Source organism: Lygodium microphyllum, chromosome 16, assembly GCF_053477565.2.
Source record: "Lygodium microphyllum isolate KBCC chromosome 16, Lygodium_microphyllum_v1.1.10, whole genome shotgun sequence".
NCBI classification, from domain to species: Eukaryota; Viridiplantae; Streptophyta; class Polypodiopsida; order Schizaeales; family Lygodiaceae; genus Lygodium; species Lygodium microphyllum.
The window spans coordinates 11,367,912-11,380,777 of NC_141150.1; the positions used below are offsets into that span (position 1 = coordinate 11,367,912).

A 12,866-nucleotide genomic window follows, 5' to 3' on the forward strand; every position below is an offset into this window, starting at 1 on the left:
GCAACAATTAATTGTAAAAAGTCAAAGGCTAAGCTCCCTAGTTTGAAAACCCACAATAAGTATTTCCCATTTAAATCATTTTTTAAAATATTGATACATGTTTCAATTTTCTTTTAAAGCAACTACAAAATACACTCTAAAATGCATTAACATATGTGGAAGCATAAAGATGGGTGGGGCATGAACCATAAAGAGACAAGGTGGGAAGAAGATAAAACCTAAACAATGAGACTTGATTAAGACCATGGATGGAGATGCATCTAAATGGATCTAGAGAAGAAACAAAGGTACATTATGATGCGAGAGAAGGGCCTTGGTGGTTGGTAGTAGACTCCACAAGGAAAGATAGAAGATCCCTGTAAATGGATCCAGAGAAAAAACAAAGGTATATACGATTATGAGGGAAAACCCTTCTTGGTAGCTGTAGACTTCACCAAGAAAGGCTAGGGACTGTGAATATGCCATTTCAAATAAAAGATAAACAGAATCTAGTTTATGTATGAGCTTAGGGTTTTCCAAAGACTGCTGCAACTGATCATTCCACTTGTGCTGCGTATTCCAACTGGATTACACTCGGGCCATACGAGCTTGAAGGGCCATTATCTACCTTATAGCTCCATGAGCTGACGCTATAAGCAGGGGGGCCTTTTGCAGATACTTCGCCACATTGCCAACCACTGCGGTTTCCGTAGGAAGACGACGAGGTACCATCGTAGTAAAGGATTTGGACATAAGTGAGCACTCCATTAGAGAACCCCATGCGAAGTCCATTTATGGGCTTGCCTGTCACATCAATGTCGTGTGCTAGTCCCCCTTGAGCATTACCAGCGAGATTCCCTCCACGGTTCACATAAACAAATTGCATGGCATCAATCGTGTTCCACTCTCTGATGATCACCTGCAGCAGTACAATCACGAAGACATTGATCACGCGATGTGCAACCGATGACATCAGTCACAGCTGGCATCTCAAGACTAAGCTAGCTGGTAGCTATATATTGTTCCAACCATGAGCTCCTGATCTGTTATATGTACCTTGGTGATTGGGCCCGAGTCGGGTGAGTAGTCATTATGATCTGGGTGCGTTCTGAAAGTTGGAACAGGGTCGCCCAGCCCAAAATTTAGATCCGTCCCGAGCAGATCTTGTGAATATGGACCTTTGAACATCCGACCAAACACCGCCTTGTCGTACTTGGGGAAATTCTTGTTGTTGTCAGGTAAGAGCTTCAGAAACTCGAACGTGGTTGATATGCAACCGGCCATGTCTGCAGTGGCGTCGTTGCACATGCGAGTCTTATTGTCATCGCAAATTGTCGCAAAAATTGTCTTCGAGTCTGTCAAATCCACGGAGAAATGCTTCCTCTCACCTATCCCATACGTTTCGCCATGCAATATGGTTAATTACAATAATATCTGCCTCGATCAAAACAGACTAACTTCGAAAGGATTCACGGATGCCCCGAAGCAAGATTTGTCACCTGCTGCTGAACGATCCTAGGTATGCATGCAATTGTATCAAGTTGTCCAATGATTGAATCCAACTTTCATCTAATTGGGATGCATTGGTACCTGTGATAGTATCCACAACCGTCGCATGCGACTCCATCCGAAAGAAGGGGGGAATAGCCATTGGATGGGATTCGGTCCACGCTTCAATCTCCACCTGTTCTGCCCTCCACACTTTCCACTTTTGGAAGATATCTGGGAGAAAATCCACAATGTATGTCTTGTACATGTCCTCAAGATCCTCCTTCCACTGTTTTGTATTGTCCTCCTCGTAGAGTTCCCTGCAGCCACATCGTGAATATGTCCATTTATGTGTATTGTCAACTAGAGCATCAGGGAATGAAACTGTAGTTACAATCACAGCCTTAAAAAAGAATCTTTTAGGAATGTTATCAGCTAGGGGTCATTTGTTCATCCATGGTTGTTTCAAAAACTTGTCGAAGTCCCAACTCACTTGCCAAAGTCCAGTCTCTCCCGCAGGCCCGTGAGATGAAACAGAGCCAGGGTGATAACGAGAGGGATGAGGTGGATGTTGTTATTCGACTGTTGAAAGATGACACTCAATCTGTCAGCCTCAGTGATCCAGTTGCTCAGAAAGTTACCCTTCTCATGAGCCTGAGCCGGCGGCAGAATATTGCAGCAGTACATTAGAACATTGAGCCCAGTTGCTTAGGAAATTACCCTTCTAAGTTCTGATTATGAGTTCTTATTAGCTAGCTAGCCTGCGCCATGAAGTACATGATTATTATAAGAACCGGAAAGTAATTAACGCCACTTTGTACTTTAAGCGGCTTGTGCCTGAGTCATAATCAACAAAGGACGATTGCTGGCCGCAGGATCATAAAAATATATTAAGTCGAAGCTGCTGCATAATTACCGCCTGGTATCTCGTAATGAGAACTTTTAGGGCGTTGATCTCAGACTGATGCAGGTTCAGTTCGTACTCAAGAATCTCTTTCTTCACAAGCTTCGTGATGTCCTCCTTGAGGGCCTGGAAAATGTCGATCTTGTCTTGTGGCCAGAAGAAGCCGATGAGGACGCTGACAACACCACCCACTTCCGGGATTTTGGATGAAATCTTGATTACAGCGTCTCTAATCCGGTTGTTCCAGTCACTCGCGACGATATCAACGTTCTGAGCCACGATCACGCCGGATACAACAGCTTTCTGAGACCCCATACTGTTATTATATATCTGCCATGAATTGGATAATGTTGATCAGCAAGGCATCGACGAGTCAATTCTTATCATAACAGCAGGCTCCGAATTAGAAGCACATCAGACTGTAGCTGACAAACCACAGACAAGTGTCCTAGATTATCTGAAAGCAATTATATTCATTGTTCACCTTATATATTCAATCCTTATGCTATATTAATCCCTGCTTTATGCTTATTAATCATTGCAGGTTGCAAGTACGGCATGCTAATTCTCGTTACTTACTAGGTGGACCCTGCGATCGGCTGTTCATGGGCTGCAGCATCTGCGATAAAGGTTGCAGCGCACTGGTGGACTTGGTCACAATGAGCCTGTGTGGACTATCACAGACAGTACAGGATCCATTGACATGGATTAAATTCAAATTAACCTGTTAATTTATGAACTTGCAAATATTGCCGTAGAGTACGTGATCTCGGGCTTCCACTCCTCCTTGCGGGGGCACCCTCGATCCCTGCACGCTCTGATTTCTCCACTCCTCCCTGCACAGCTATGTTGGTTGGAAAAGTATTACGATGAGGACTTTCCATAGAAAGGAACCGCGGGCGACTGTGAGCTGGTAATTTGTGAGTAATTCTACCCATTTAGATGTAAAAAAGATCCAAGAAGGGGATTTTTAAAATCCGTGTTATTGAATCCATGTGATAAACTTGCAAAATTTCAACTTTCAAGTGACCCTCCCGATGACACGGTACCTTGGATTATGTTATAGCACCGATCATTTGGGGCTAGTGTCAACCACACATATATCTCTTTCGAGATCATAGGAGATTTGACTCTAGATATTTAGCAGATATGGATCCACATACATCAATGATCGAGCTCACCTAGAAGCTAGCAGCTAGGGTGGTCCATGCGTATATCACGTAGTACGACTGTCCCTAATGCTTCCAAGATTAGGTGGGCCTAGATAGGGAATATGCCTCGCAAAATAGCTGGTATGGTTGTGGATGGGAGCATCATGTACACATATAGAGAGAGGTGGCATCAGTGTTTGTGTGCACGTATTCAGTTTCAAGGGCCGAGGACTAGATTATGGCATGGCACTGTGCGACACCCTGGTTATGTTGACACTATAAGTATGCGGAGCACACATAAGGGGATCAGCCTTGATCAGTACCGGAGCCGTTCGAGGAGAGCTTATGATGGTTGAGGATCCATCATTGCGACGATGATCTCTTGTAAAGCGGTAGGACCTCATGACAGCATCCGAGCCGAGGTGGCTGCTCCAAGCAATATAGTTGTAGCCAATAGAGGTGGTACTTATCGTCAGATCAGGAGCACCTAGCCTTTATACAGTCTTTGGAGGCTCCCCCATCGCAAGTATGCTAGATTAGCCCTAGATTAGCCCTTCAGAGTCTCGCGTCAGCTTGCCAGCGATAGATAGATTACCACCATTATTCCTCCCATTTCGTCGTACAGAGATAGGCAGGATCATTGGACACGACCTCATCCAGCTACACATGCACTAGACAGACACAGGCCGAGATGCGGGAACGATGCAGATAGCTCTCTGCATACTACACACGATGGCTTCATAATGCGGCCTCGATACATGAACTCAGATGTGTCATTAGCCAACCACGGACGTCTTCGCATGAGCAGCGCAAGCTTGAGACAGGCAGGCATATGTGGACCTCAGACATTATACCCCATGAAGGAGGGACTATATTGTGATCAGATCTATGATCTGGACCCCGAGACGGAGGAGCACTGCATGTATCGCAGAGGGCCCATCTTGTTATGAGATTAGCGGGCGATTTCACAGCCTCTTCAGACAGGGGTTTGGACTTTTAGCCAGAATGATTGATCAGTGATTAGAGATCTTGTCTTAGAGCTTAGGAGACATGGAGACGAGAGAGAGAGAGAATCTGACACGGAAAAATATCAGGGCAAATTAATAGGACCGCCATTACTTCCAGGTCAGATGGGCCACAGGCTCGTCCCCAGATCTCATCCAGAGATGGGCAGGGGCTTCTCTTGCAAAGAGCAGTAAAGATTAGACGACGGGGATCAGGACGACGGGTTCGTCGACAGATACATCTTCAATTACAGAGAATTGTCACTAGAAGTAGAGAGCACCATACCAGATTCTTTACGGCACAGGAGATTAGGGCTGACCGCCAGAGCTCAACCTCACGACACTCCTGTTTGTGCTCAGCTATGGCCTATGCCCTCTGTTATGTTAGAACTTAGCTTCCTATATTTATATACGCTATGCTGCCAACTTTTTACTCTGGACCTTCGTATTATTTATCTCGGTCTCATAGGTTATATTTGGCCTCTCTGGACCTTTGTATTATTTATCTCGGTCTCATAGGTTATTTGGCCTCTCGAAGTCAACGACCGCATTCATAAGAGACATATCTAGTCCTTTCATGACGTACACCGCAAACACTCGTGCTAATAGTCACTTACCTCTTGCTACCCTTATATCCAAACATAAACATGTGAATGTGGCTTCCTTCAAGTAGGTCCAAAAATTAATATCAACACCCACATGAAGCAATACCGGAGATAGTAGCTCATGTGAAGTTGCTCTTATATCATCCAATCATCTCATAAAGAAAACCTTCTCTAACCTTTTCTAAAAACTTCTATACAAAGTCAAAGATTCTCACCATTCCCAATACAATGGATTAAGAAAAGGTCTATCATTTCATGCACTTTGAAAAGACCAAAGGATCGAGCATCGTTGATAGTTAGCCAAACATTGTTTCACGAAGCATATTACTTCTTACCATGTTCACACAGTTCCAAATGACCAATATGTTCATTAAAAAATAGGTTAGTTGAAAAATACCTCCTCCATGTCACCATCCTCACATTACTTACAAATTCTTTCTATAGTATAATCATGCTTCCCAATGCAAGAATTTTATACTAACACCACTGGCACTTTCTTATAAATTATGTAGATGAAATTTTTTTCTCACATGACACTTGTCTATGGAGATAACATTAGTTTTTTCTCATATGAGTTTTTCCCATCTAGGGATGCTACATGCCCTCGCATTCTCTAATAAGTGGTTATTGCAAAAGGTCATAGTCCTATGTGGATGATAGGTGCGTTCACATTCTCTCTCCAAAAAGTCTCCCAGAGTCCCAAGGGCTCGTCCTCTCTCACTCTCTCACTTTGACTCTAAGTTTAGAGTTTCACTTATAAATTTATCTTATTCAATAATCATCTCTTAAAAAAAGCTTTTCTACAAATGTGTTGAACAACAAAGATAAAGATTTACATGGGCCCAAGAATACCATGTCCAAATAATCCTTTGGAAAAGGATTCAAATGAGCTGAAAGGCTTGACTATCATTCCATGTGCTTTTAGAATACTACCATGTTTAGAAAATATCTGTTATTTGAAAATGACATACTCCATGTCGCCATCTTTAAAAAAGACACTTTCATGTGCTATTTCACACCCTTTCATATGCTTTTGAGATACATCCTTAATCTTACTATGATTAGAAAATGGGTTTTCTTCATGTGTTCTTTCATAGGCTAGTATCATGCTACAAGGCTTTTTCTTAAATGCACAACTAGGCTAAGGATGTGATGGTGTCAAATGGATTGTCTATGCTAAGCAATGAAATGAATGGTTCTATGCCTTTTGGCACGACTAATTTGGAAGTCTTTAATAACTCAGTTTCTTGTGCTTGGTAGGAGAGAGTTTCAAAATTTTCTCCCATGTGTAGCAAGGTTTTTCCTAGGTCCATAGATATCCATGAAAGAAATTGTAAGGTTTCATTTTGGTGTAAGAACCTTGATCTAGTGTAAAGACTGGAGCCCTAAGATCTTGGCAATAGAAGAAAGCATATCATCATAGACAAATAATGGATAGCATAAAATGCAAAATTTTGTTTATGATCCTGAGGTTGTTTTGGGACTATGAAGAGCCTCATGGCTTGTTAACAACCCTTTTTCATTAAGACTCTTCATCAAGATGTACTAAGTTGCTGATGGAAAGAAACCATTAGGTTGTGCCTTGGTTAAATAATATGATGATATGAGAAGCCACTTACTAGGATTGCTCATCTAAAGATGTGGTAGTACCCTAAAGGTAGTATCAAGAATTGAGGAAAAAGTGAGAAGATGAAAAGCAATCAAGTTCTTATTTTTGAAGAAGAAAGCTAAATAAACAAATTTAAAGGATGGTGATGCTAAATACCATGAAACCATGGTGATGAGATAATGCCATCATGGATGTGGGATGGAGATGCACAAATAGCACTAGTAAGGAGGAGACAAAGAAAAGTGAAAAGTTGGAAAATGTAGAGTTAAAGCTAGTGTGGGATATGTTGAGATGGCGAGCAACTATAAGAAGAGGATGCTTGGGAAAATGAAGGGGAGGTAGTAAATTATCTTCAAAGGGGGGAAGGGTGATCGTCAACCAAACTGGGAAGACTCTAAAGGCAATAGAGGAGGCCTTGAATGAGAGCAATGGACGATGAAGAAAAGCTTCCCTAATCTTTTCTAGAAATTTCTATACAAAATCAAAGATTTTAGGGCCTTAAGTACACCATTTCCAATACAATTATTAGGGGAAGGATTAAGTAGATAATTTCATGGTCTTAAATGTGTTACAACTATATATATAATCTCTCACTTGACTTGGGTCTCACCTATATATACTAACTCTACATCAATATGAATCATTCTTTGGGAGCATGTCTTGTGTATCTCTCTCGTACTCTCTCTCTCTCTCTCAACATGGGCTCGGTTTTTCCCTTGTTCTCCCCAAGGGTTTTTTCACTCGCAGCCAGAGACCTTTGTTTGAGTGGGGATATTACAACTATATATATCATCTCTCACTTGACTTGGGTCTCACCTATATATACTAACTCTACATCAATATGAATCATTCTTTGGGAGCATATCTTTTGTATCTCTCTCGTACTCTCTCTCTCTCTCTAAAAAAAATGCACAATTTTCAATACAATGCTTCGATGAAGCATTAATTAAAAGACTATCATTTTATGCACTTTGAAAACACAAAGGCAAGGCATGAAGTATCATGGGCAGCTAGGTAAAGATTGTTTCACAAAGCATATTACTTCTTCTTATCATGTTCACACACTTTCAAATGACCACCATGTTTAGAAAAAAATATGTTGTTTGAAAAAGACCTCCACATTACCATCTTCACATTATTTATAAATTCCTTTTGCAATATAATCAATGCTCCCGATGCCAAAATTTGTATTCACACCACCTAGAATTGGATGATAAATTATACACATAAATTAGTTTTATCACATGACAGTCTTTATGGAGAGGACTTTCACTTTATTTCAAATTAGTTTCATCCATGTAGGGATACTAGGCACCCTCACATTCTCTCTATGGAGATGACTTTTTCTTTTTCTCATATTATTTCTTGCTTTTTAGGGATACTTGGTGCCCTCACATTCTCTCATTTGTGGTAAATATATTAGTGGTTAATAGGTGAAAAAAGGTCATTGTCCTATATGGATGTTAGGTGCTCTCACAATGTCTCCAAAAGACTCTCAATCGCTCTCTCCCTCTCTCTCTCTCTCTCTCTCTCTCTCTCTCTCTCTCTCTCTCATTGACTCTAATTTTAGAGTTTCACTTTTAAATTTATCTTCTCCAATCATGTAATTTTAAAAAGCTTCTCTACAAATGTGTTCAACAAAAAAGATAACACTACAAGGATATGAGGGTATAGCGATGGCCATTTGCGACGAGAAATAGCGGCGTCGTTATTTGTGATGTAAAAAGCGACAGTACTCAGACGAAAAAAATGCGAGCCGAAACCCGAGCACGTCATTTTGCGTGCATTCATGAAAGAGACAGCGAAAGGGAGAGCAAACATCTTGCATTTGAGAGGGAGAGAAAGAGAGAAAGAGGGAGAAAGAAGGCTTCTCACCACTGTTGCCGCCGCTGAAGAAGAGGAGGAGGTGTATGGAAGGCGAAGAGGAGCCATCGTTGCGAAGAGGAGCCATCAAACCCTTATTTAAAAGCCTTTACAGTGAGTGCATTGTCCATTGTTGCTTTGCTTTTGTGTTTTCTCTCTCTCTTTTACTTGTTTTTGGTATAATTCGTGTGTATTGAGAGAGGGAGAGGAAATGAGAGAGAAAGAGAGGGAGAGGAAATGCGAGAGGGAGGGAGAGGAAGAGAAAGAGGGAGGGAGAGGGAGAGGGAGGGAGAGAGAAAGAGAGGGAGAGGGGGAGGGGGAGGGGGAGGAAATGAGAGAGGGAGAGGGAAGGAGAGGGAGAGAGGGAAACATTAAACATTATAGGGAAAGAGAGAAAGAGAGGAAGAGGGAGAGGGAGAGGGAGGGAGAGAGAAAGAGAAAGAGGGGGAGGGAGAGGAAGGAAGAGGGAAACATTAAACATAATAAGGAAAGAGAGAAAGCGAGGGAGAGGGAGAGGGAGGGAGAGAGAAAGAGATGGGGAGGGAGAGGATTTGAGAGAGGGAGAGGAAGAAAGAAAAAACATTAAACATAATAGGGAGAGGGAGAGGGAGAGGGAGGGAGAGGAAATGAGAGAGGGAGAGGGAGGGAGAGGAAAGAGAGGGAAACATTCAACATAATAGGAAAAGAGAGAGGGAGAGGAAGAGAGAAAAAACATTAATCGTAATAGGGAAGGAGAGGAAGGGAGGGAGAGGAAATGAGAGAGGGAGAGGAAGGAAAAAACATTAAACATACTAGGGAAAGAGATGGAGAGGGAGAGGGAGAGGGAGAGGGAGAGGGAGAGAGAGGAAATGAGAGAGGGAGAGGAAGAGAGAAAATGAAATGAGAGAGGGAGAGGAGAGAGAAAGAACATTAAACATAATAGGGAAAGAGAGAAAGAGAGGGAGAGGGTGAGGGAGAGGAAAAGAGAGAGGGAGAGTAGAGAGAAAAAGAAATGAGAGAGGGGAAGGAGAGAGAAAAAACATTAAACATAATAGAGAAAGAGAGAAAGAGAGGGAGAGAAGATTAGAGAGGAAGAGAAAGAGAGAAAAGGAAATGAGAGAGGGAGATGAGAGAGAAAAAAATTAAACATAATAGGGTAGGGGAGAAAGAGAGGGAGAGGGTAAGGGAGGGAGAGGAAATGAGAGAGGGAGAGGAGAGAGAAAAAAATGAGAGAAGAAGAGGAGAGAGAAAAAGAGAGAAAAAGCATTAAACATAATAGGGACAGAGAGAAAGTGAGGGAGAAAAAATGAGAGAGGGAGAGGAAGATAGCAGAAGGAAATGAGAGAGGGAGAGGACAGAGAAAAAATGAGAGAAGGAGAGGAGAGAGAAAAAGAGAGAAAATACATTAAACATAATAGGGAAAGAGAGAAAGAGAGGGTGAGGGTGAGGGAGGGAGAGGAAATGAGAGAGGGAGAGGAGAGAGAAAAAGAAATGAGAGAGGGAGAAGAGATATAAAAAATATTAAACCTAATAGGGAAAGAGAAAGAGAGGGAGAGGGAGGGAGAATAAATGAGGGAGGGAGAGAAAATGAGAGAGGGAGAGTAGAGAGAAAAAGAAATGAGAGAGGCGGGGGAGAGAGAAAAAAGAGAGAAAAAAATTAAACATAATAGAGAAAGAGAGAAAGAGAGAGAGAGGAAATGAGAGAGGAAGAGTAAGAGAGAAAAGGAAATGACAGAGGGAGAGGAGAGAGAAAAAACATTAAACATAATAGGGAAAGAGAGAAAGAGAGGGAGAGGGTGAGGGAGGGAGAGGAAATGAGAGAGGGAGAGAAAGAGAGAAAAGGAAACGAGAGAGGGAGAGGAGGGAGAAAAAAATGATAGAGGAAGAGGAGAGAGAAAAAGAGAGAAAAAACATTAAACCTAATAGGAAAAGAGAGAAAGAGAGGGAGAGGGTAGGGGAGGGAGAGGAAATGAGAGAGGGAGAGGAAGAGAGAAATTGAAATTAATTTTTGTTGTTTGTTGTTGTAGCAGTAGTTCTTTTTCTTTTCTTGTTTATTGTTATTTAGTTTTCTTGTTTTTTGTTGTTGTAGTAGTAGTAGTAGTTGTAGTTTTTTCTTCTTTTCTTGTTTATTGTTGTAGTAGTAGTAGTAGTTGTTGTTGTTGTTTTTTTTTTTCTCTTCTTCTTTTCTTGTTTATTATAGTGACAGTAGTAGTGGTAGTGGTAGAGGTAGTCGTGGTTGTGGTCATGGTCGTTGTTTTTTTTTTCTTTTCAATGCTTTATTATACTGGTAGTGGTAGTGGTTGTGGTAGTGGTAGTCGTGGTCGTAGTTATAGTCGTGGTCATGGTCGTAGTCGTCATCGTCGTAGTCGTAGTCGTAGTCGTGATTGTGATCATAGTTGTAGTTACAGTCGTAGTCGTAGTCATAGTCATGGTCGTGGTCGTGGTCGTGGTCGTGGTTATGGTCATGGTAATGGTCATGGTCATAGTCATAGTCGTGGTCGTGGTCGTGGTCATGGTCGTAGTCGTAGTTGTAGCCGTAGTCGTAGTTGTGGTCGTAGTCATAGTTGTGGTCGTGGTCGTGGTCATAGTCACCACAATAGAAACGAGGCATAGACGTGCATGTTAGACGCGCAAAGTCTGACGCGTCTATCATTGCATCTATATGTGCGTGTAAAAGAGCGTGTAAATAGACACGAATTTTGCATCTATATATCCGCACAGATAGACACGAATATAGGCGCGTTTGCAGATGCATAATTATTTAACCCGCAAGCTCAGTATTCTCAAGGATCCGCACTTCGATGAAGAGATCTCCTACATATGAGGGAGAAGGGCAAGATCTTGAGGCTGCTTATCAAGGCTGAGGAGATTCACCGATCGTGAAAGGGTAAAGGCAAACCGAAAGCCCATAATCATGCCTATGATGGCCCCCAAGAAGTCACAAGGTGCACCTGCAGGAGGTTCTTCTCCTAACATTCACGTGGACATTTCCTCGAGCCCACAAGCCCAGGTTTTTACTATTTTTGATTCCACGCAAAAGTAATGCATTATGCACGATAATTTCATGGACTAAGAAGCACCTATGCATGTCAAATTCACCTAGCCTAGTTAAATGCAATTGGAAATAAATTGACTATTTGAAAATTTATTAGAATTAATTCATGACATGAAATTGGGTCATTGGTATTTTCAATATAAAGAAATTGTCTATCCATCTAACGTCCTTAATAGTATGTTGCCATGTCGTGCATTTCAAAGTGATGAGCCTAGAACACCTATTGCCTATCATTACAAGGTTGAAATTATTAAGTGCACCTTTGACTAGACATGGAAAGATTAAGTGTATGTCGCATTTTTAGGCAATATCTTCATTGTAATGATTCATTAGGGAAAGTTGTTAACACCCGTAGGAAATAGCAGAGCATGGAAATGATTCTATGAGCTTGCATGGAATAGGTTAACTCTAGCTTTAATTGGCATGAATTTCATTTAACTATTTTGTAGTTAGGAAAGGATTGCATGTTGCACATTCTTCGTGCATAAAATTCATTCATCAAGAGTTGTATTTAGGGAAAGGTTGCATAGTTTATTAAAGCATGAAATTATAAAGCTTAGAAAAAGAGTTGTAGGCATGATTCTTGAATGTAAATCCTAGTAGGACCTATGTAAGTTATCCTTCAATTTATCATGCGTTTTGATTTTATCAAGGAAGGATATGGTTATTTCGAATCTAGTGGTACGCAGAAGCAATGAATCGCGTGTTTACGTGAATTGTGACATGTTGCAACTAGTTTTCTCCTTTAGATCAAGTTAACATCTCTAGGAATGGTTTGTCCTTGTCGCAAGACAAGTAGATCGAATTATCTAAGTCACCTAGCCCGCAAGGGATTCGTATAGGCATGATTTAGTCAATACGATAAATACCCTAAGTGCTAACTAGGGTTTAGCTCTGGCCTAGTTTCACACTTGTTGCCAAGCCAAAACCCTCAAACACGAAGGTCCTACCCACATTCACAGAATGTTGGGTCAATTGGACGCTCATGAAAATAACGATCTAGGGTTTCTACCCTAAGGATCATTCGTTCAAATGCTAAAACTCGGATTGAGTTGGAATTCCTAGGACTGAATGTTGTCACCCTAGTGCAATTAGGATTGGGTTGGGTAAGATGACACCCTAAACCCTGCTTCTTGTCTAATCATAATTCCTTGATTGGAGAATGTCGTTCAATGGGTGAAATGATCCCTTGAATAAATGGTACACTTGTGAAACAAGTTGCAACATCG

The 12,866-nt window shown here is 41.5% G+C and overlaps 1 protein-coding gene across 3 annotated transcripts; it reads right to left on the reverse strand.

Annotated features, from left to right (window-relative positions):
- Positions 1-214: 214 nt before the first annotated feature.
- On the reverse strand, positions 215-3,455 carry LOC148022527 (uncharacterized). 3 transcript variants are annotated; one of them, XM_087695476.1, is made up of 7 exons: positions 3,096-3,455; positions 2,951-2,990; positions 2,383-2,701; positions 1,961-2,126; positions 1,570-1,787; positions 1,036-1,367; positions 215-898 (listed from the first exon to the last, which is right to left on the reverse strand). In XM_087695476.1, exons 3-7 carry the CDS (start codon positions 2,684-2,686, stop codon positions 536-538), a joined length of 1,383 nt encoding a protein of 460 aa, XP_087551602.1. In that variant the 5' UTR covers positions 2,687-2,701; positions 2,951-2,990; positions 3,096-3,455; the 3' UTR covers positions 215-535. The 3 variants fall into 3 exon arrangements, with proteins under 3 accessions (XP_087551602.1, XP_087551603.1, XP_087551605.1); XM_087695477.1 differs by having other exon boundaries at positions 1,961-2,121; positions 2,384-2,701; positions 2,951-3,455; XM_087695479.1 differs by lacking the exons at positions 2,951-2,990; positions 3,096-3,455 and having other exon boundaries at positions 1,961-2,228; positions 2,384-2,519.
- Between the last annotated feature and the right edge of the window lie 9,411 nt (positions 3,456-12,866).

Coding starts and splice junctions, on each gene's coding strand:
- LOC148022527 (XM_087695476.1), bottom strand. CDS start 2,686: ATGGGGTCTCAGAAAGCTGTTGTATCCGGCGTGATCGTGGCTCAGAAC. Junction 2,127..2,382: donor CATTACGAGATACCAGGCGG/TAATTATGCAGC, acceptor TTCTGCCGCCGG/CTCAGGCTCATGAGAAGGGT. Junction 1,788..1,960: donor GAGAGACTGGACTTTGGCAA/GTGAGTTGGGAC, acceptor ATGTGGCTGCAG/GGAACTCTACGAGGAGGACA.